General features: G+C 52.6%; 1 protein-coding gene across 2 annotated transcripts in view; it reads left to right on the top strand.

The window, feature by feature from the left end:
• LDLR (low density lipoprotein receptor) overlaps positions 1 to 19,383 on the top strand; it is a 40,641-nt gene extending 21,258 nt beyond the window's left edge. For both annotated transcript variants that reach the window (XM_039465794.2, XM_074384615.1), the window contains 12 exons: positions 932 to 1,051; positions 1,480 to 1,605; positions 3,344 to 3,515; positions 3,602 to 3,829; positions 5,181 to 5,299; positions 7,113 to 7,252; positions 11,097 to 11,238; positions 11,354 to 11,506; positions 12,571 to 12,741; positions 16,951 to 17,028; positions 18,148 to 18,305; positions 19,183 to 19,383. In XM_039465794.2, the coding sequence (XP_039321728.1) occupies positions 932 to 1,051; positions 1,480 to 1,605; positions 3,344 to 3,515; positions 3,602 to 3,829; positions 5,181 to 5,299; positions 7,113 to 7,252; positions 11,097 to 11,238; positions 11,354 to 11,506; positions 12,571 to 12,741; positions 16,951 to 17,028; positions 18,148 to 18,305; positions 19,183 to 19,218 (1,643 nt within the window). In that variant the 3' untranslated portion in view covers positions 19,219 to 19,383. The remainder of the gene's footprint in view (positions 1 to 931; positions 1,052 to 1,479; positions 1,606 to 3,343; positions 3,516 to 3,601; positions 3,830 to 5,180; positions 5,300 to 7,112; positions 7,253 to 11,096; positions 11,239 to 11,353; positions 11,507 to 12,570; positions 12,742 to 16,950; positions 17,029 to 18,147; positions 18,306 to 19,182) is intronic.
• The last annotated feature ends 1,959 nt before the right edge of the window (positions 19,384 to 21,342 follow it).

The following is a 21,342-nucleotide window of genomic DNA, read 5'->3' as shown; positions in this document are numbered from 1 at the left end:
GGGAGGCCGAGGCGGGTGGATCACGAGGTCGAGAGATCGAGACCATCCTGGTCAACATGGTGAAACCCCGTCTCTACTAAAAATACAAAAAATACAAAAAATTAGCTGGGCATGGTGGCGTGTGCCTGTAATCCCAGCTACTCAGGAGGCTGAGGCAGGAGAATTGCCTGAACCCAGGAGGCGGAGGTTGCGGTGAGCCGAGATCGTGCCATTGCACTCCAGCCTGGGTAACAAGAGCAAAACTCCGTCTCAAAAAAAAAAAAAAAAATACAAAACATTAGCTGGGCATGGTGGCGCATGCCTGTAATCCCAGCTACTCGGGAAGCTGAGGCAGAATTGCCTGAACCCAGGAGGCGGAGGTTGCGGTGAGCCGAGATTGCGCCATTGCAGTCCAGCCTGGGTAACAAGAGCGAAACTCCGTCTCAACAACAACAACAACAAAAAACCACAAAACACGTGGCTGGGCACGTTGGCTCATGCCTATAATGCTAGCACTTTGGAAGGCCAAGGTGGGCAGATCATTTGAGGTCAGGAGTTTGAGATCAGCCTGATCAACATGGTGAAACTCCACCTCTGCTAAAAGTACAAAAAACTCATGCCTGTAGTCCCAGCTATTTGGGAGGCTGAAGCAGGAGAATCACTTGAACCCAGGAAGTGAAGGTTGCAGTGAGCCGAGATCACACCACTGGGCGACAGAGCAAGACTCTGTCTTGAGAAAAACAAACAAACCAAAAAAAATCCCCAAAATGTCCTCAGGGTTCCTAGGTGGCCTGGCAGGTGACATGGTTATTGAATTCCTCTAGAGTTCTGCTGCTACCCAGCCTCCAAGTTACTTTGAGTGGGATAGAGTTGCTGAAATAACACAGGTTGGCTGGGAAGGGATGGGTGGAGGCCCGAGAGTGACCAGTCTGTGTCCCCTGCCGCTGCACAGGGACCAACGAATGCTTGGATAACAACGGCGGCTGCTCCCACATCTGCAACGACCTTAAGATTGGCCACGAGTGTCTCTGCCCCGACGGCTTCCAGCTGGTGGCCCAGCGAAGATGTGAAGGTGATTCCCGGGTGGGACCGACCCCTGGGCCACCTCGGCACTTCCCAACATGGCAACCAAATGCCTTGTGCCTCAGTTTCACCATCTGTTAAGTGGGCATGAAAGCAGTTATGAGGCTTTCATGAGATTCCACCGGGCATGGAAAATGAGCACTGGCTGCCCAGAGGTTCTTGCCTCTGGGGATTACTAATTAAGACATTTCAGCTGACACAGCTTTACACTCTTGGCTGGGCTCCCATGTGAATGGTGAGGTCGGGTCCTGGCTGGGGATGTTACCTGGCTGTTTCTTTGATTACATCACCCAGACGGGCTGGGCTGTACCCTGGCTCCCTTTGAAGGTGTGCGTTTTGGCCTGGGTCCCATCGATCCATCTCTAGCTATTGGAGAAGAGCCCTCCCCCCGACCAAGCCTCTTTCTCTGTCTCCCAGATATTGACGAGTGTCAGGACCCCGACACCTGCAGCCAGCTCTGTGTGAACCTGGAGGGTGGCTACAAGTGCCAGTGTGAGGAAGGCTTCCAGCTGGACCCCCACACCAAGGCCTGCAAGGCTGTGGGTGAGCAGGGGAGGTGGTGACGGGTGGGGTCGGCCTCACCCCTTGCAGGCAGATGTGCTGGGGAGTTTCATCACCTGAACTTTGCACAAATTCACATCCCCTGACCAGGAGGCTGTCTGCTCCCGAGGGCTCTGGCAGGGGAGTTTGCTGCCCTGTGAGGATTTGGGCTTCGAAGTCAGGGGGATGCCTGTGTGTGTCCTAGGTTTTAGAAATATCCAGTTAAGGCCGGGTGAGGTGGCTCATGCCTGTAACCCTAGCACTTTGAGAGGGTGAGGTGGGTGGATCACCTGAGGTCAGGAGTTTAAAACCAGCCTGCCCATCATGGTGGAACCCCATCTTTAAAAAATAAAAAGAAAGAAATAGCCAGTTAAAGGCAGACAGGTAAGGTGGCTCACATCTGTAATCCCAGCACTTTGAGAGGCCAAGGCGGGCAGATCACGAGGTCAGGAGTTTGAGACAAGCCTGACCCCACCTCTACTAACAATACAAAAATTAGCTGGGCATGGCGGCGCATGCCTGTAGTCCCAGGTACTCGGGAGGCTAAGGCAGGAGAATTGCTTGAACCCAGGAGGTGGAGGTTGCAGTGAGCCAAGATCATGCCACTGTACTCCAGCCTGGGCAACAGAGTGAGACTCCATCTCAAAAAAAAAAAAAAAAAAAAATCCAGTTAACGAAACCCCTAGCCCGGCTGGTGGAATAGGAACCGGCTTTCCTTTCTGTGACAATCTAGGGAGTGACTTCAAGGGGTTAAAGAAACAAAATTTGCAGGGCGTGGTGCCGCCTACCTGTGGTCCAGGGTACTCCGGAGGCTGAGGCAGGAGGATCATTTGAGGCCAGAAGGATTGCCTGATCCTCCCAAGTCAGCCTCTAGAGTAGCTGGAACCTCAGATGCATGCTACCATGCCCAGTAATTTTTGTAGTTTTAGTAGAGGTAAGACAGGGTCTCACCATGTTGGCCAGGCTAATCTTGAACTCTTGAACTCAAGTGATCCTCCTGCCTTGGCCTCCCAAAGTGTTGGGATTACAAACACTGCACCCATCTATTATTTTTTAGAGACAGGGTCTTGCTCTGTCTTCCAGCCCGTAGCACAGTGCAGCCTCTGGAGTAGCTGGGACTACTGGCATGTGCCACCATGCCTGGCTAATTTTTTGTTTGTTTGTTTGTTTGAGACAGAGTCTCACTCTGTTGCCCATGCTGGAGTGCAGTGGCGCCATCTTGGCTTATTGTAGCCTCCACCTCCCAGGTTCAAGCAATTATCCTGCCTCAGCCCCCAAGTAGTTGGGATTACAGGTGCCTACTGCCACTCCCGGCTAGTTTTTGTACATTTAGTAGAGACAGGGTTTCACCATGTTGGTCAGGCTGGTCTTGAACTGCTGACCTAAAGTGAATTGCCCGCCTCAGCCTCCAAAAGTACTGAGATGACAGGCATGAGCTACCACACCCCAGCCTTTTTTTTTTTTTTTTTTTTTTTTTTTAAATTTGTGGCAATTGTGTTGCCCAGGCTGGTCTTGAACTCCTAGCTTCAAGTGATCCTCCTGCCTTGGCCTCCCAAAATGCTGAGATCACAGGCAGGCACCACTGTGCCTGTTCCCATCGGGAAGTCTTTTCCACCCTGTTTTTCTGGGTGCCTCCTGGATCAGCTGCATCCTGCGGGGTGACACGAGGGAATGGGGAGGCACTCTCGGTTCCATTGACGGGTCCCCTCTACACCCCTGACCTTGCTCCCTGGGTCCCCAGGCTCCATTGCCTACCTCATCTTCACCAATCGGCACGAGGTCAGGAAGATGACGCTGGACCGCAGCGAGTACACCAGCCTCATCCCCAACCTGCGGAACGTGGTCGCTCTGGACATGGAGGTGGCCAGCAACCGAATCTACTGGTCCGACCTGTCCCAGAGAATGATCTACAGGTGAGCGTCGCCCCTTCCTGCAGCCCCGGCCCTAGGGTGAGATGAGGGCTCCTGGCCTTGACGTCCCTCCTCTCCTCCTGCCTCAGCACCCAGCTTGATGGAGCCCACGGCTTTTCCTCCTACCACACCGTCATCAGCAAGGACCTCCAGGCCCCGGATGGGCTGGCCGTGGACTGGATCCACAGCAACATCTACTGGACCGACTCGGTCCTGGGCACTGTCTCCGTTGCGGATACCAGGGGTGTGAAGAGGAAAACGCTCTTCAGGGAGCCTGGCTCCAAGCCAAGGGCCATCGTGGTGGATCCTGTTCACGGGTGCGTATCCACATGCCGAGGGGTGCAGAGGGAACGCAGGGAGCAGGAAGGGGCTTCAAGAACTGGTTAGTTGGCTGGGCACGGTGTCTCATGCCAGTAACCAGCACTTTGGGAGGCCAAGGTGGGTGGGTCGCCTGAGGTCAGGAGTTTAAGACCAGCTTGGCCAACATGGTGAAACCCCATCTCTACTAAAAATACAAAAAATAGCCAGGCATGGTGGGGCGTGACTGTAATCCCTGCTACTTGGGAGGCTGAGGCAAGAGAATCGCTTGAATCCAGGCGGGGGAGGTTGCAGTGAACCGAGATCGCCCCACTGCACTCCAACCTGAGTGACAGAATGAGACTCCTTCTCAAAAAAAAAAAAAGAACTGGGGGCTGGGCGTGGTGGCTCACGCCTGTAATCCCAACACTTTGGGAGGCCAAGGCGGGAGGATCACAAGGTCAAGATCATCCTGGCCAACATGGTGAAACCCCATCTCTAATAAAAATACAAAAATAGCCGGGCATGGTGGAGCGTGCCTGTAGTCCTGGTTACTCAGGAGACTGAGGCCGGAGAATCCCTTGAACCCGGGAGGTAGAGGTTGCAGTTAGCTGAGATCGCTCCATTGCTGTCCAGCCCGGTGACAGAGCGAGACTCCAGCTCGGAAAAAAAAAAAAAAATAACTAGTTAGTGGCTGGGCCCAAGGACGGTATCTTCCAAGCCTGTGGCTGACTCAGCAGCTCCTGGGTTCAGAAACTCCGACCCAAGTCCCCTGGCAGGAAACATCACCCCCACCGCCTGCCGAGCGTACTCTGTACCTGTCAGGCGACATCTGCCACCTAAGCAGGTGAGGGGTGGCATTTCACAGTTTCAGTGTGGTGCTGACAACCCGGGACACACACTGTCCTCGAAGCTACAGTTGGGAGCTCTACAAAAAATGCAGAAATTAGCTGGGTGTGTGGTGCACACCTGTAATCCCAGCTACTCGGGAGACTGAGGCAGGAAAATCGCTTGAACCCTTGGGGGTGGAGGTTGCAGTGAGCCAAGATTGCGCGACGCATTCCAGCCTAGCAACTGAGTGAGATTGTCTCAAAAAAAAATTAGCCAGGTGTGGTGGGGGGGCGCCTGTAATCCCAGCTACTCCAGAGGAAGGTGGAGGTTGCAGTGAGCCAAGATCATGCCACTGCACTCCAGGCTAAGCAACAAAGTGAGACTCTGTCTCAAAAAAAAAAACCAACAACAAACCGGTTTGGAGTTCCTAGCAGGGCTTCTTCCTCAGTCTGGGACTGGCTGATTCTGCCAGAGCTCACATGTTAGCTGGAATCCTCCCCCGCCCCCCAGCCTCACAGCTATTCTCTGTCTTCCCGCCAGCTTCATGTACTGGACTGACTGGGGCATCTCCGCCAAGATCAAGAAAGGGGGCCTGAATGGTGTGGACGTCTATTCGCTGGTGACTGACAACATCCAGTGGCCCAATGGCATCACCCTAGGTATGTTTGCGGGACGGCCATCCCAGCCAGAGCTGGGCACAGGCTGGAGGCCAGAGGGTGGTCGCCAGCTGCTCCCTGAAGATTTTCCTTTCTTTTCTTTTTTTCTTTTCTGGGACGGAGTTTCGCTCTTGTTACCCAGGCTGGAGTGCAATGGCGCGATCTCGGCTCACCGCAACCTCCGCCTCCTGGGCTCAGGCAATTCTCCTGCCTCAGCCTCCTGAGTAGCTGGGATTACAGGCACGCGCCACCACGCCCAGATAATTTTTTGTATTTTAAGGAGAGATGGGGTTTCACCATGTTGACCAGGATGGTCTCGATCTCTTGACCTTGTGATCCACCCGCCTCGGCCTCCCAAAGTGCTGGGATTACAGGCTTGAGCCACCGCGCCCAGCCTTTCTTTTTTGAGACAAAGTTTCGCTCTTCTTGCCCAGGCTGGAGTGCAATGGCGAGATTTCAGCTTGCTGCAACCTCTACCTCCTGGGTTCAAGTGATTCTCCTGCCTCAGCCTCCCAAGTAGCTGGGATGACAGGCATACGCCACCATGGCCAGCTAATTTTGTGTTTTTAGTAGAGACGAGGTTTCTCCATGTTGGTCAGGCTGGTCTCAAACTGACCTCAGGTGATCCGCCCACCTCGGCCTCCCAAAGTGCTGGGATTACAAGCGTGAGCCACCATAGCCAGCCTGTTTTTTCTTTTTTTATCTTTTTTTGTGATGGAGTCTCACTGTCATTAGGCTGGAGCGCAGTGGTGCAATCTTGGCTCACTGCAATCTCTGACTCCCATGTTCAAGCGATTCTCCTGCCCCAGCCTCCTGAGTAGCTAGGATTACAGGCACCTGCCACCACGGCCAGCTAATTTTTATATTTTAGTAGAGACAGGGTTTCACCATGTTGGCCAGGATGGTCTTGATCTCTTGACCTTGTAATCCACCCATCTCGGCCTCCCAAAGTGCTGGGATTACAGGCGTGAGCCACTGCGCCCGGCCAGTTTTTTCTTTTTCTTTTTTTTTTTTTGAGACAGAGTTTCGCTCTTGTTACCCAGGCTGGAGTGCAATGGTGCGATCTCGGCTCACCGCAACCTCCGCCTCCTGGGTTCAGGCAATTCTCCTGCCTCCGCCTCCTGAGTAGCTGGGATTACAGGCACGCGCCACCATGCCCAGCTAATTTTTTTTTGCACTTTTTAGTAGAGACGGGGTTTCACCATGTTGACCAGGATGGTCGCGATCTCTCGACCTCGTGATCCACCCGCCTCAGCCTCCCAAAGTGCTGGGATTACAGGCTTGAGCCACCGCGCCCGGCTCAGTTTTTTCTTTTTTTGAGATGAGGTCTTGCTCTGTCACCCAAGCTGGAGTGCAGTGGTGCAATCATAGCTCACTGCAGCCTCCACCTTCCAGGCTCACGTGATCCTCCTGCTTCAGCCTCCTGAGTAGCAGAGACTATAGATATGCCACCATGCCAGACTAATTTTATTTTATTTTTGGGAAGAGACAAAGTCTTGTTGTGTTGACCGGGCTGATCTCAAACTCCTGGGTGATCCTCCTGCCTCAGCTTTCCAAACTGCTGGGATTACAGCCGTGAGCCACTGCACCCAGCCTCCCTGAAGCTTTTCTCTCCTCTGGCTCCCTTCCTGCCCATTGGATTGGACGTCACAGAGGAGGGCTTCAGGCTCACAGGTGGTCGGAGCTGCCTCTCCAGGTGCTTCTGTGCTGGATTCCTGGGGGGCTCTTCCTGTCCAGGGCAGCATGGCCAGGCCTGCAGGCCCTTCTGGGACTGACACCAGCACGTGACCTCTCCTTACCCACTTGTGTGTTCTAGATCTTCCCAGGGGCCGCCTCTACTGGGTTGATTCCAAACTTCACTCCATCTCAAGCATCGATGTCAATGGGGGCAACCGGAAGACCATCCTGGAGGACGAGGATAGGCTGGCCCACCCCTTCTCCTTGGCCATCTTTGAGGTGCGGCTTGGGAGCTTGAGTGAAATCCGGGCTTCCTGTTGTTGCCTGAGAGCGACCTTCGTGTGAGATGCAAGTGCTTAGGGGGCGGACAGACGCAGGCTGCAGGTCACTCAAGCCAGGAGGCACGTGGAAAATTGGCCGTGACTGGGAGGCAGTCTTAGACCCCAGTTATTCCTGTTTTCTTTCCTTTTTTTTTTTTTGAGACGGAGTTTCGCTCTTGTTACCCAGGCTGGAGTGCAATGGCGTGATCTCGGCTCACCGCAACCTCCGCCTCCTGGGTTCAGGCAATTCTCCTGCCTCAGCCTCCTGCGTAGCTGGGATTACAGGCACGCGCCACCATGCCCAGCTAATTTTTTTTGTATTTTTAGTAGAGACGGGGTTTCACCATGTTGACCAGGTTGGTCTCGATCTCTCGACCTTGTGATCCACCCGCCTCGGCCTCCCAAAGTGCTGGGATTACAGGCTTGAGCCACCGCGCCCGGCTCCTTTTTTTTTTTTTTTTTTTTTTTGAAAAAGACAGGATCTCACTCTGTCACCCAGGCTGGAGTACAGTGGTACAATTATATCTTACTTCAGCCTCAACCTCCTGGGCTCAAGTGATCCTCCCACCCCAGCCTCCTGAACAGCTGGGTCTACAGGTACACACCGCCATGTCCAACTTTTTTTTTTTTTTTTTTTTTTGAGACGGAGTTTCGCTTGTTACCCAGGCTGGAGTGCAATGGCGCGATCTCGGCTCACTGCAACCTCCACCTCCTGGGTTCAGGCAATTCTCCTGCCTCAGCCTCCTGAGTAGCTGGGACTACAGGCGTGCGCCACCATGCCGAGCTAATTTTTGTATTTTCAGTAGAGATGGGGTTTCACCATGTTGACCAGGATGGTCTCAATCTGTTGACCCCGTGATCCACCCGCCTCGGCCTCCCAAAGTGCTGGGATTACAGGGGTGAGCCACCACGCCTGGCCTCCAACTTTTTTTTTTGAGATAGAGTTTTGCTCGTTTCCCAGGCTGGAGTGCAATGGCACGATCTTGGCTAACTGCAACCTCTACCTCCCTGGTTGAAGCAATTCTCCTGCCTCAGCCTCCACAGTAGCTGGAATTACAGGCATGTGTCACCACATCGGCTAATTTTGAATTTTTTTAGTGGAGTAGGGATTTGTCTATATTGGTCAGGCTGGTCTCGAACTCCTGACCTCAGGTGATCCGCCTGCCTTGGCCTCCCAAAAGTGTTGGGATTACAGCCATGAGCCACCACTGTGCCCAGCTTTTTTTTGCTCCTGGCCTCAAGCGCTCTTCCCACCTCAGTCTCCCAAAGTGCTGGGGTTACAGGCATGAGCCACCACGCCCAGTTTGTTTGCTTTGTACAGAAAGTCGTGACAGGCAGTGATCTTTGGTCACATATGATCTTAGCTCTCACGGGATATTTGGCTTTTTTTTTTTTTTTTGAGACGGAGTTTTCGCTCTTGTTACCCAGGCTGGAGTGCAATGGCGCGATCTCGGCTCACCGCAACCTCCGCCTCCTGGGTTCAGGCAGTTCTCCAGCCTCAGCCTCCTGAGTAGCTGGGATTACAGGCATGTGCCACCATGCCCAGCTAATTTTTTGTATTTTTAGTAGAGACGGGGTTTCACCATGTTGACCAGGATGGTCTCGATCCCTTGACCTTGTGATCCACCCGCCTCGGCCTCCCAAAGTGCTGGGATTACAGGCTTGAGCCACTGCGCCCGGCTGGCTTTTTTTTTTTTTGAGACGGAGTCTTGCTCTGTGGTCCAGGCTGGAGTGCAGTGGTGGGATCTCGGCTGACTGCAATCTCTGCCTCCTGGGTTCAAGAGATTCTCCTGCCTCAGCCTCCCAAGTAGCTGGGATTACAGGCACCCACCACCACGCCTGGCTAACTTTTTGTATTTTCAGTAGAGAGGGGGTTCCACCATGTTGGCCAGGCTGGTCTTGATCTCCTGACCTCATGACCTGCCCGCCTTGGCCTCCCAAAGTGCTGGGAGGACAGGTATGAGCCATCGCACCCGGCCTGCATTTGGCAATTTTTTGGTTGTCACAAGTCGATGGGGAAGACTGTTGGCATCTAGTGGGTAGAGGCTGGCGACGGTCCTGAACACCCAGAACAGAGAAGTAGCAGCTAGAGCCGTGGTGGGGAAACCCTGTTCTCAGGAAACAGCACTGTTTCATAACCCCACGTTCATGGCAGCGTGATTGCCAACAACAAAAGTGGAATCCCCCAAGTGTGTGCGTCCATGGCATTGCAATAAAGGAGTAGCTGAGGCCAGGTAATTTGTAAAGAAAAGAGGCTTCAGGTGGGCAACGGCAGCCCACGCCTGTAATCCCAGCACTTTAGGAGGCTGAGGCAGGAGGATCATTTGAGTCTAGGAGTTTGAGACTGGCCTGGCCAACATGACGAAACCCTGTCTCTACAAAAAATACAAAAAGTAGCCAGTGTGGGGTGGACGCCTGTAATCCCAGGTACCCAAGAGACCAAGGCAGGAGAACTGCTTGATCCCAGGAGGTGGAGGCTGCAGGGAGCCAAGATCATGCCACTGCACTCCAGCCTGGGCGGCAGAGCAGAACTCTGTCTAAAAAAAAAAAAATAAAATTCTAGGCTGGGCACAGTGGCTCACGCCTGTAATCTCAGCACTTTGGGAGGCTGAGGTGGGAGATCACCTGAGGTCTGGAGTTTGAGACCAGCCTGGCCAACGTGGCGAAACTCCATGTGTGCCAACATACCTGGCTAATTTTTGTATTCTTTTTTTTTTTTTTTTTTTTTTTTTGAGGTGGAGTTTTGCTCTTGTTACCCAGGCTGGAGTGCAATGGCGCGATCTCGGCTCACCGCAACCTCCGCCTCCTGGGTTCAGGCAATTCTCCTGCCTCAGCCTCCTGAGTAGCTGGGATTACAGGCACGCGCCACCATGCCCAGCTAATTTTTTGTATTTTTAGTAGAGACGGGGTTTCACCATGTTGACCAGGATGGTCTCGATCTCTCGACCTCGTGATCCACCCACCTCGGCCTCCCAAAGTGCTGGGATTACAGGCTTGAGCCACCGCGCCCGGCATTTTTGTATTCTTTTTGGTAGAGATGGGGTCTCTTATGTTGCCCAGGCTGGTCTTGAACTCCTGGCCTCTATTGATCTTCCCACCTCAGTCTCTACTAAAAATACAAAATTAGCCAGGCGTGGTGGTACCCACCTGTAATCCCAGCTACTCAGGGGCTGAGGAAGGAGAATCACTGGAATCCGGGGGTGGGGTGAGGGTTGTAGTGAACCGATACCGTGCCATTGCGCCTGAGGGACAAGAGTGAGACTCTGTCTCAAAAAAAAAAGAGTTCTAGAAATGGATGGTGGGGGCGGTGATACTTGCACAACAGCACGAATGTACTTAAGGCCACTGAACTGTGTACTTAACAAACAGCTGAGATGGCACATTTTATGTTACGTGAATTTTACCACAATGAAAAAGTAGCTGTGGGCTGGACACAGTGGGTCACACCTGTAATCCCAGCACTTTGGGAGACCGAGGTGGGTGGATGATCTGAGGTCAGGAGTTCAAGACCAGCCTGGCCAACATGGCGAAATGCTGTCTCTACTAAGAATACAAAAATTAGCCGTGTGTGGTAGTGGATACCTGTAATCCCAGCTTCTCAGGAGGCTGAGGCAGGAGAAATGTTTGAACCCGGAAGGCTGAGGCTGCAGTGAGCTGAGATCAGGCCACTGCACTCTAGCCTGGGCAACAACAGTAAAACTCTTGTCTCAAAAATAAATAAACAAAATCTAGTTGTGGGGAGAAGGTGGTCTGTGTCTCCCGGTGTTTTACAGGCTTTGCCATCTTCCTTGCTGCCCCTTTAGGACAAAGTATTTTGGACAGATATCATCAATGAAGCCATTTTCAGCGCCAACCGCCTCACAGGCTCCGATGTCCATTTATTGGCAGAAAACCTGCTGTCCCCAGAGGATATGGTCCTCTTCCACAACCTCACCCAGCCAAGCGGTAAGGGCGGGTCAGCCACAGACCCCACACACGTTGAAACTTCCTTGTGCAAACTCTGGAATGTTCTGGCCTAGCTGATCTCCTTCTTGCCCTGACTCCACTTCTTCTGCCCCAGGAGTGAACTGGTGTGAGAGGACCACCCCGAGCAACGGCGGATGCCAGTACCTGTGTCTCCCCGCTCCCCAGATCAACCCCCGCTCCCCCAAGTTCACCTGTGCCTGCCCCGACGGCATGCTGCTGGCCAGGGACATGAGGAGCTGCCTCACAGGTGCGACACACGCTTTGTTTCTGCTTCCTGTGTCCTCCACTCCCGCCCCCCCGCCAGCCTGTCTCTGCTGATATGTCAAATGGGTACCTCGAGGTTGTTGTAAGGACTTGTGAGTCGGGATAACCTTAACTTCTCTTGGATGGGCACATTAGCACTAGGCTGGACATTTACCCAGTTCCCCTTTGATGTCTGGTTTCTTCTTTCCCGGCCCCCTGGAGAGGTGATCTGATTTCTGAGAGGGGCCCTGAGGGAGGAAATGGTCCCCTTTGTTGACTTTTTTTTTTTTGAGACGGAGTTTCGCTCTTGTTACCCAGGCTGGAGTGCAATGGCGCGATCTCGGCTCACTGCAACCTCTGCCTCCTGGGTTCGGGCAATTCTCCTGCCTCAGCCTCCTAAGTAGCTGGGATTACAGGCACACGCCACCATGCCCAGTTGATTTTTTTGTATTTTTAGTAGAGACGGGGTTTCACCACGTTGACCAGGATGGTCTCGATCTCTTGACCTTGTGATCCGCCCGCCTCGGCCTCCCAAAGTGCTGGGATTACAGGCTTGAGCCACCGCGCCCGGCCAGTTTCTTTTTTTTTTCAGACAGTGTATCATTCTGTTGACTAGGCTGGAGTGCAGTGGTCAGATCATAGCTCATTGTGGCCTCTACCTCCTGGTCTCAAGCAATCCTCCCACCTCAGTCTCCTTAGTAGCTGGGAGTACAGGCATGCACCACCACACCTGGCTTTTATTTATTTATTTATTTATTTTGAGACGGAGTTTTGCTCTTGTTACTCAGGCTGGAGTGCAATGGCGCGATCTCGGCTCACCGCAACCTCTACCTCCTGGGTTCAGGCAATTCTCCTGCCTCAGCCTCCTGAGTAGCTGGGATTACAGGCACGCGCCACCACGCCCAGCTAATTTTTCGTATTTTTAGTAGAGACGGGGTTTCACCATGTTGACCAGGATGGTCTCGATCTCTTGACCTCGTGATCCACCTGCCTTGGCCTCCCAAAGTGCTGGGATTACAGGCCTGAGCCACTGAGCCCAGCCTAGGAGATGCTTCTTTATTCTTTCAGAGGCTGAGCCTGCAGTGGCCACCCAGGAGACATCTACCATCAGGCGAATGGTCAGCTCCATAGCTGCAGGGACCCAGCACACAACCACCCAGCCTGTTCCTGACACCTTCCGGCTGCCTGGGGCCACCCCTGAGCTCACCACGACAGAGATAGTGACAATGTCTCACCAAGGTAAAGGCTGGGCCCTCCCTGGGCCCCTGTTCACTGGGAGGTGGGTCCCTTCATCGGCCACAAACATTTTGATGATGTGATGGAGTGTGGGTGGCGTCCTCACTCTCTGGCTGACCCTCTCTCACTTGGGCCATGTGTCTCTGAAGCATCAGTTTTTCTATCTGTAAAGTAGGCCTAATAACACCTCTTGCCCTCATTGCAAGAATTAAATGGGCCAAACCATATGAGGGGCCCTGGTCCTTCAAGCTCCTGGTTCCCAGTCAGCCACACAGTTTGAGCCCCAAAATTTTATCAAGGCCCATTCGCTGCCTCAGTTTCAGGCATCTGCCCAAGACGGCCAGGACAAAGGCGAGGAGGGAGGCATTCCTCAGCACGTAGCCTTTCACAGGCTCCAAAACGCTCAGGAACCCAGTAACGTTTTAACACAATTTTACTTTTTTGTTTTGTTTTGTTTTCTTTTTTTTTGAGACAGAGTCTCACTATCGCTCAGGCTGGACTGCAGTGGCATGATGCAACCTCCGCTTCCCGGGTTCAAGTGATTCTCCTGCCTCAGCCCTCGAGTAGAGTAGCTGGGATTATAGGCACACACCACCCCGCCCTGCTAATTTTTGTATTTTTAGTAGAGATGGAGTTTCACCATGTTGGCCAGGTTGGTCTCAAACCCCTGACCTCAAGTGATCTTCCCGCCTCGGCCTCCCAAAGTGCTGGGATTATAGGTGTGAGCCACTGTGCCTGCCCTATAATTTATCTTTTGGTGGCTCACACCTGTAATCCCAGCACTTCAGGCAGCCAAGGTGGGAGAATCGCTTGAGCCCAGGAGTTGAAGTCCAGCCTGGGCAACACAAGAAGACCACATCTCTACTACAAAATAAACACAAATAAATAATAAACAAAATAATATTTATTTTTTACTTTTAAACCCCAACTATTTTGCTGGGCGCGGTGGCTCATGCCTGTAATCTCAGAATTTTGGGAGGCTGAGGCAGGTGGATCACGAGGTCGAGAGTTCGAGACCAGTCTGGCCAATGTGGTGAAACCCCGTCTCTACTAAAAATACAAAAATTAGGCCGGGCACGGTGGCTCAAGCCTGTAATCCCAGCACTTTGGGAGGCCGAGGTGGGTGGATCACGAGGTCAAGAGATCGAGACCATCCTGGTCAATATGGTGAAACCCTGTCTCTACTAAAAATACAAAAAATTAGCTGGGCATGGTGGCGCATGCCTGTAATCCCAGCTACTCAGGAGGCTGAGGCAGGAGAATTGCCTGAACCCAGGAGGCGGAGGTTGCGGTGAGCCGAGATCGCGCCATTGCACTCCAGCCTGGGTAACGAACGAAACTCCGTCCCCAAAAAAAAAAAAAAAAAAAAAAAAAAATTAGCCAGGTATGGTGGTACACGCCTGTAATCCCAGCTACTCGGGAGGCTGAGGCAGGAGAATCGCTTGAACCCGGGAGGCAGAGGTCGTAATGAGCCAAGATCACACCATTGTACTCCACCCTGGGTGACAGGAGCAAAACTCTGTCTCAAAGGAAAAAAAAAAAGGAGTATTATTGGATTCCTAAGCTTTCTGGCTCCCCATTTAGACTGGGGGCTGGAGTGAGCACCTGGCTGTCTTCACACTGTCCTCCCTGGATGTGATGAGACCCGGACGTGGGTCAGGACCTCCTTTGTTTGTCCACCAGAGGGCGCCCAACCTCCTTTGCGCTGCTGGGAAATGGTGCTGGTAGACTTTTCCAGCAAACAAAAAAAATGGCACATCAGCAGATTCCAGACTACTCTTTATTTTCCTCCCCAGAGTAGCTGAAACCTTTGTTCAGTTACAAGCAGGATAAAGTGGAAACTGCCCTGGGGGAGACTGGGAAACCTTGCCTGGGGGAGGTGGGCACTGCTAGAATGACTACTTCACAGCCAGGTCCATCCAGAACTCCTCAAACTTGGCAAAGAAGTCATTCATTCATTCCTTCATTCATTCATGTAGAATCGAGGGGGGTCTGGCTATGTTACCCAGACTGGTCCCAAATTCCTGGCCTCAAGTGATCCTCCCGCCTTGGCCTCCCAGTATGCTTGGATTATAGGCGTGAGACACCGTGCCCAGCTCTAGTGGATTTGAAATGTTGGCTTGCCCTGGGCCTTTATGTTGAATGGCCCAGGTCTACTCCCATGTTTCCGTATCAAGGTTACTCCCATCCCATAACGCCTGGGACAGTTGACGCAGGACAATCAGCTTTCGTGCCTTTCAACCTCAGTCCTGAGCATGCTGGGCATTGTGGGGTCAGAAGGTGACTCCCTTGTGCCCTTCAAAATACGCGTTTTTTTTTTTTTTTTTTTTTTTTTTTTTTTTTTTAAAGAGAGTCTTGTTCTGTTGCCCAGGCTGGAGTGCAGTGGAGTGATCTCAACTCACTATAACCTCTCTCCCTCCCAGAGTCAAGCAATTCTCCTGCTTTAGCCTCTCAAGTAGCTGGGATTACAGGTATGCGCTACCAAGCCTGGCCAATTTTGGTATTTTTAGTTGAGACAGAGTTTCACCATGTTGGTCAGGCTGGTCTTGAACTCCTGACCTCAGGCAACCCACTCACCTCAGCCTCCCAAAGTGCTAGGATTACAGGCATGAACCACTGTGCCCAGCCTCTTTTTTTTTTTTTTTTACTTTTTGAGACAGAGTCTCACTCTGTTGCCCAGGCTGGAGTAAAATGGTGCAATCTCAGCTCACCACAATCTCTGCCTCCTGGGTTCAAGTGATTCTTCTGCTGCAGCCTCCCGAGTAGCTGGGACTACAGGTATATGCCATAGCACCTGGCTAATTTTTATATTTTAGTAGAGATGGCCTTTCACCATATTGGCCAGGCTGTTCTCCAACTCCTGACCTCAGGTGATCCGCCCACCTCTGCCTCCCAAAGTGTTGTGATTGCAGGTGTGAGCCACCACAGCCGGCCCAAAATATGCTCATTTTAATAAAATGCAGAAGTAGGTTGACAAAAATTCCACCTGTCAACCACCTCGCATGAATTCCTCTGTGACTCTCCACTAAAGCCTCGTTAATGTGAGGCTCAAGAACCTTCTTCTCATGCCTGTAATCCCCGCACTTTGGAAGGCTGAGATGGGAGGATCACTTGAGACCAGGAATTCAAGACCAGCCTGGGCAACATACATAGCCAGACCACTGATTCTAGCCCTGCAAAAACAGAACCTTTTTTTGTTTGTTTGTTTTTGGTGCCATGACTCGAATACAAACCAAGGTTGCTGTGGACACAACCTTTTTTTTTGTTTTTTGTTTTTTTAAATCTCAGCTCACTGCAACCTCCACCTCCTGGGTTCAAACCACTCTTCTGCTTCCCCATTAGCTGGGACTACAGGTGTGTGCCACAACACTCAGCTAATTTAAAAAGAACCTTCTGGCCAGGCACAGTGGCTCATGCCTGTAATCCCAGCACTTTGGGAGGCTGAGGCAGGCGGATCATGAGGTCAAGAGATCAAGACCATCCTGGCCAACATGGTGAAAACCTGTCTCTACTAAAAATATAAAAATTAGCTGGGCGTGGTGACACATGCCTGTAGTCCCAGCTACTCGGGAGGCTGAGGCAGGAGAATCGCTTGAACCCGGGAGGTGGAGGTTGCAGTGAGCTGAGATCGCACCACTGTACTCCATCCTGGGCAACAGAGCAAGACTCCATCTCAAAAAAAAAAGAACCTTCTTAAACCTGAATTGAGTTCCACAACCTTAATAACTCACAAAGAAGCCCATGTGACCTCTCGCAGACTTGGGAAATTCTCCAGGTGCCTAGGAAGATGTGCTGGGCACTGTCCGGCCCGTGACCACCGCCCTCTGCCTGCTGCATTTCTTTTTTTTTTTTTTTTTTTTTTTTGAGATGGAGTTTCGCTCTTGTTACCCAGGCTGGAGTGCAATGGCGCGATCTCGGCTCACCGCAACCTCCGCCTCCTGGGTTCAGGCAATTCTCCTGCCTCAGCCTCCTGAGTAGCTGGGATTACAGGCACGTGCCACCATGCCCAGCTAATGTTTTGTATTTTTAGTAGAGACGGGGTTTCACCATGTTGACCAGGATGGTCTCGATCTCTCGACCTCGTGATCCACCCGCCTCGGCCTCCCAAAGTGCTGGGATTACAGGCTTGAGCCACCGCGCCCGGCCTGCCTGCTGCATTTCTTGGTGACCTTTCCTTTAGACGTGGGCCTCACTCTTGCTTCTCTCCTGCAGCCCTGGGCAACGTTGCTGGCCAAGGAACTGAGGAAAAGCCCAGGAGTGTGGGGGCTCTGTCCATCATCCTCCCCATCGGTAAGTGCAGACCAGTTCCCCGGTGTCCTCCAGGTCACCGCCGCCTGCAGTGCCACCTTATGCCTACTGGCATGTGCCTGTAACGTCACCTACTCAAGAGGCTGAGGCAGGAGAATCACTTGAACCAGGGAGTTGGAGGTTGCAGTGAGCCAAGATGGTGCCACTGCTCTCCAGCCTGGCAGCAGAGTGAAACTCCGTCTCAAAAAAAGAAAAAAGAAAAAAAAAAAAGCAGCCACAGCCCTGTGTGTGGCTAATCCTGGGCAGAAATCCGGAAGAAGTCAGCTGCTTCTGGGGCATGGCTCACCCAGTGTGCTTTAGATTTTTTTTTTTTTTTTTGAGATGGAGTTTAGCTCTTATCGCCCAGGTTGGAGTGCAGTGGCACAATCTCGGCTCACTACAGCCTCGGCCTCCTGGGTTCAAGTGATTCGCCTGCCTCAGCCTCTGGAGTAGCTGGGACCACTGGCATGTGCCACCACACTCTGCTATTTTTATTTATTTATTCGGTATTTTTGTGTAGAGACAAGTTTTTACCATGTTGCCCAGGCTGGTCTTGAACTCCTTGGCTTAAGCAGTCCTCCCACCTTGGCCTCCCAAAGTGCTGAGATTACAGGCATGAGATACATTTCTTTCTTTCTTTTTTTTAACACGGGGTTTCACCATGTTGGTCAGGCTGGTCTTGAGCTCCCGACCTCAGGTGATCCGCCTGCCTTGGCCTCCAAAGTGCTTGGATTACAGGCGTGAGCCACTACGCCTGGCCGAGATAGATTTCTTTTTTACAATAAGTACTACTATCAGTTCAGAACAAAAACATTATCAAGTAAAAAATCCTTCCCCCACAAAAAAAATCCATCAGCCAGCCATGGTGGTGCGTGCCTACAGTCCCAGCTATTCAGGAGGCTGAGCTGGGAGGATTGTTTGAGGCCAGGAGACTGAGGCTGCAGTGAGCTATGATGGTGCCGCTGCTCTCCAGCCTGGGACACAGAGCAAGACGCTCTCTAAGAAAACATCAAAGACCAGGGATCCAGGGCACGGTACGTGCCCCGTATTTCCACTCCAGCCACAGAGCTGGGTCTCTGGTCTCGGGGGCAGCTGTGTGACCGAGGGCATCTAACCCTACAGTGCTCCTGGTTTTCCTCTGCGTCGGGGCCTTCCTCCTTTGGAGGAACTGGCGGCTTAAGAGCATCAACAGCATCAACTTTGACAACCCTGTCTACCAAAAGACCACGGAGGATGAGGTCCACATTTGCCGCAACCAGGACGGCTACAGCTACCCCTCGGTGAGTGAGCCCTCTAGGAGGCCAGAGCCCACGGCAGCCCCCTCGTGGCTGGAGGCATTAGATCCTCGAGGGACCAGGCTGAGGCTTCTCCAGCCTCTAGATCAAGGGCAGCACTGGGTGAATGTTTCTGTCAGCAAATAGTGGCCTTGGTGGCATGGAGGAATGTTGGATAAGCAAAGCAGCTCTGTCCGATGGTGACGGAGCAAAGAAAGTCAAAAGGGGTTCAGAGGCCAGGCTTGGTGGCGGGCACCTGTAACCCCAGCTACTCGGGAGGCTGAGGCAGGAGAATCGCTTGAACCCGGGAGGTGGAGTTTGCAGTGAGCTGAGATCACGCCACTGCACCCAGCCTGGGTGACTAGAACGAAACTCTGTCTCAAAAAAAGAAAAAAAAGGGCCGGGCGCGGTGGCTCAAGCCTGTAATCCCAGCACTTTGGGAGGCCGAGGCGGGTGGATCACGAGGTCGAGAGATGGAGACCATCCTGGTCAACATGGTGAAACCCCGTCTCTACTAAAAATACAAAAAATTAGCTGGGCATGGTGGCGCGTGCCTGTAATCCCAGCTACTCAGGAGGCTGAGGCAGGAGAATTGCCTGAACCCAGGAGGTGGAGGTTGCAGTGAGCCGAGATCGCGCCATTGCACTCCAGCCTGGGTAACAAGAGCGAAACTCCGTCTCAAAAAAAAAAAAAAAGACAGGAGGGACCAGACAGGGTGTCTGAATCAGGTACTCCCCGGCACCCCCTGATGGCCGCTGGGGGAATATACTTGGGGATCAGGATCGGGGAGGCTGCCAGGTCCAGGAGGTGAGAAGTGGGTGGACTCGGACCGCGTTTCCTGAATGCTGACTGATAGTTTCCGCTGTTTACCGTGTGTTGGCAGAGACAGATGGTCAGCCTGGAGGATGACGTGGCGTGAACATCTGCCTGGCGTCCCGTTGCTGCCCACAACCCTTCCTAAGACCTCACCGGCCTTCTGTTTCATTCCGAGACAGAGAAGACCAAAGTATTGCCTGCCAGAGCTTTGTTTTATATATTTATTCATCTGGGAGGCAGAACAGGCTTCGGACGGTGCCCATGGAATGGCTTGGGTTGGGATTTTTGGTTTCTTTATTTCCTTATGAAGGAGAAGAGAAACGAGCCTGGGGGCCGCCAGGATGATGCCTCTATTTCTCTCTGGGAAGTTGTGAGTTTCTCTCCATCGTGATGCAATCTCCAAAGATGGAGGATGAAAGGGAAGGGGATGCAGGCCCAGAGAAGCCAGTGGCTTTCAACACATGACAGCAGATGCCACCAACGGGACCCCGGACCCTGCCTTGTCCACCAGTCTCTAAGCTGAGCCCCTAAACTCAGGACTCTAAGCATTTACCTCTTCTGTGCAAGCCTTGCTCGACAGCCAGGGTAGCCTTAACCTGTCACCCCCGAATCATGACCCACCCAGTGCTTTTCAAGCTGGGTTCGTACCTTCTTTCAGCCAGGAAAGGGATTCAAGGCGTTGCTACTGATCTGGCTGAATCCTGGGTGCCAGAGGTGGTGACGCCAATCGAGACCAAATTCATCTGGCCAGGCGTGGTGGCTCACGCCTGTAATCCCAGCACTTTGGGAGGCTGAGGCGGGCGGATCACCAGAGGTCAGGAGTTCGAGATCAGACTGACCAACATGGAGAAACCCGTCTCTACTAAAAATATAAAATTAGCCGGGTGTGGTGGCTCATGCCTGTGATCCCAGCTACCCGGGAGGCTGAGGCAGGAGAACTGCTTGAACCCAGGAGGCAGAGGTTGCGCCATTGCACCCCAGCCTGGGTAACAAGGGCGAAACTCCATCTCAAAAAAAAACCCAAACTCATTCACCAAATGATGCCACTTGTCACAGGGAGAGCCGGGGTTACTGGTCCCTCTTAATACTTATTAAGTGCCTGAGACGCCTGGTTGCCTTGCCCGTGAGGACACCAGCCTCGTGTCCGTCCACCTCACTCCTCCCCACTTCCTCCCCCCCGGTCCCTGTGCACTTTCTCGGTTCCGAGTTGTACACTGTGTAAATCCAGCATTGCTGTTATGATTTTGCACTGTTTTCTGTCCTGTGCATTGGGGTGGGATCCCAAGCCAGGAAAGGCCCATATCAATGAATGCCAGAGCCAGAGAGGGCAGGGTGACCGGGACTGCTAAGCCGAGGTCCTGAATGTGGAGAACTGCCTTTGTCTTTTTTGCGCCTGCCTGCCCAGTGCCTCCCCTTCTGTGCAAATGCCTCCAAGCCATTCACCTCCCCGATCTTGTCGTGTATGGGCATGCATTTAAAATGTGCATGGTGAGGCTGGGCACGACGGTCAGGTGTGAGCCTGTAATCCCAGTACTCTGGGAGGCCGAGATGGGCGGAGCACGAGGTCAGGAGTTCAAGACCAGCCATACCAGTATGGTGAAACTCCGTCTCTACTAAAAACACAAAAATTAGCTGGGCGTGGTGGCCCATACCTGTAATCCCAGGTACTCTAGAGGCTGAGGCAGGAGAATCGCTTGAACCCAGGAGGTGGAGGCTGCAGTGAGCCAAGATCACACCATTGCACTCCAGCCTGGGCAACAAGAATGAAACTCTTGTCTCAAAAAAAAAAAAAAAAAAAAAAAAAACCATGCATGGTGTATGAGCACCCCGTGGCCTCTGGCCAGGCATGGCGAGGCTGAGATGGGAGGATTGTTTGAGCACAGGAGTTTGAGGCTGCAGTGAGCTATGATGATGCCACTGCACTCCAGTCTGGCCATGAAGTTGGCCAGACACAGGTGGCTCACGCCTGTAATCCCAGCACTTTGGGAGGCTGCGTTGGGAGGATCGCTTGAGCTCAGGAGCTGGAGACCAGGCCTGAACAACAAAGTGAGATCCTGTCTCTACAAAAATTTAAAAATCAGTCAGGTGTGGTGGTGCATGCCTGTGATCTGATCCCAGGTGCTTGGGAGGCTGAGTCAGGAGGATCGCTTGAGGCCAGGAGGTGGAGGTTGCAGTGAGTTGTGATCACGCCACTGCACCTCAGCCTGGGCAACAGATCAAGACCCTA

This window comes from Saimiri boliviensis, chromosome 14 (genome assembly GCF_048565385.1).
Source record: "Saimiri boliviensis isolate mSaiBol1 chromosome 14, mSaiBol1.pri, whole genome shotgun sequence".
Classification (NCBI taxonomy): Eukaryota; Metazoa; Chordata; class Mammalia; order Primates; family Cebidae; genus Saimiri; species Saimiri boliviensis.
This window is presented reverse-complemented; position numbering and strand designations above follow the sequence as displayed.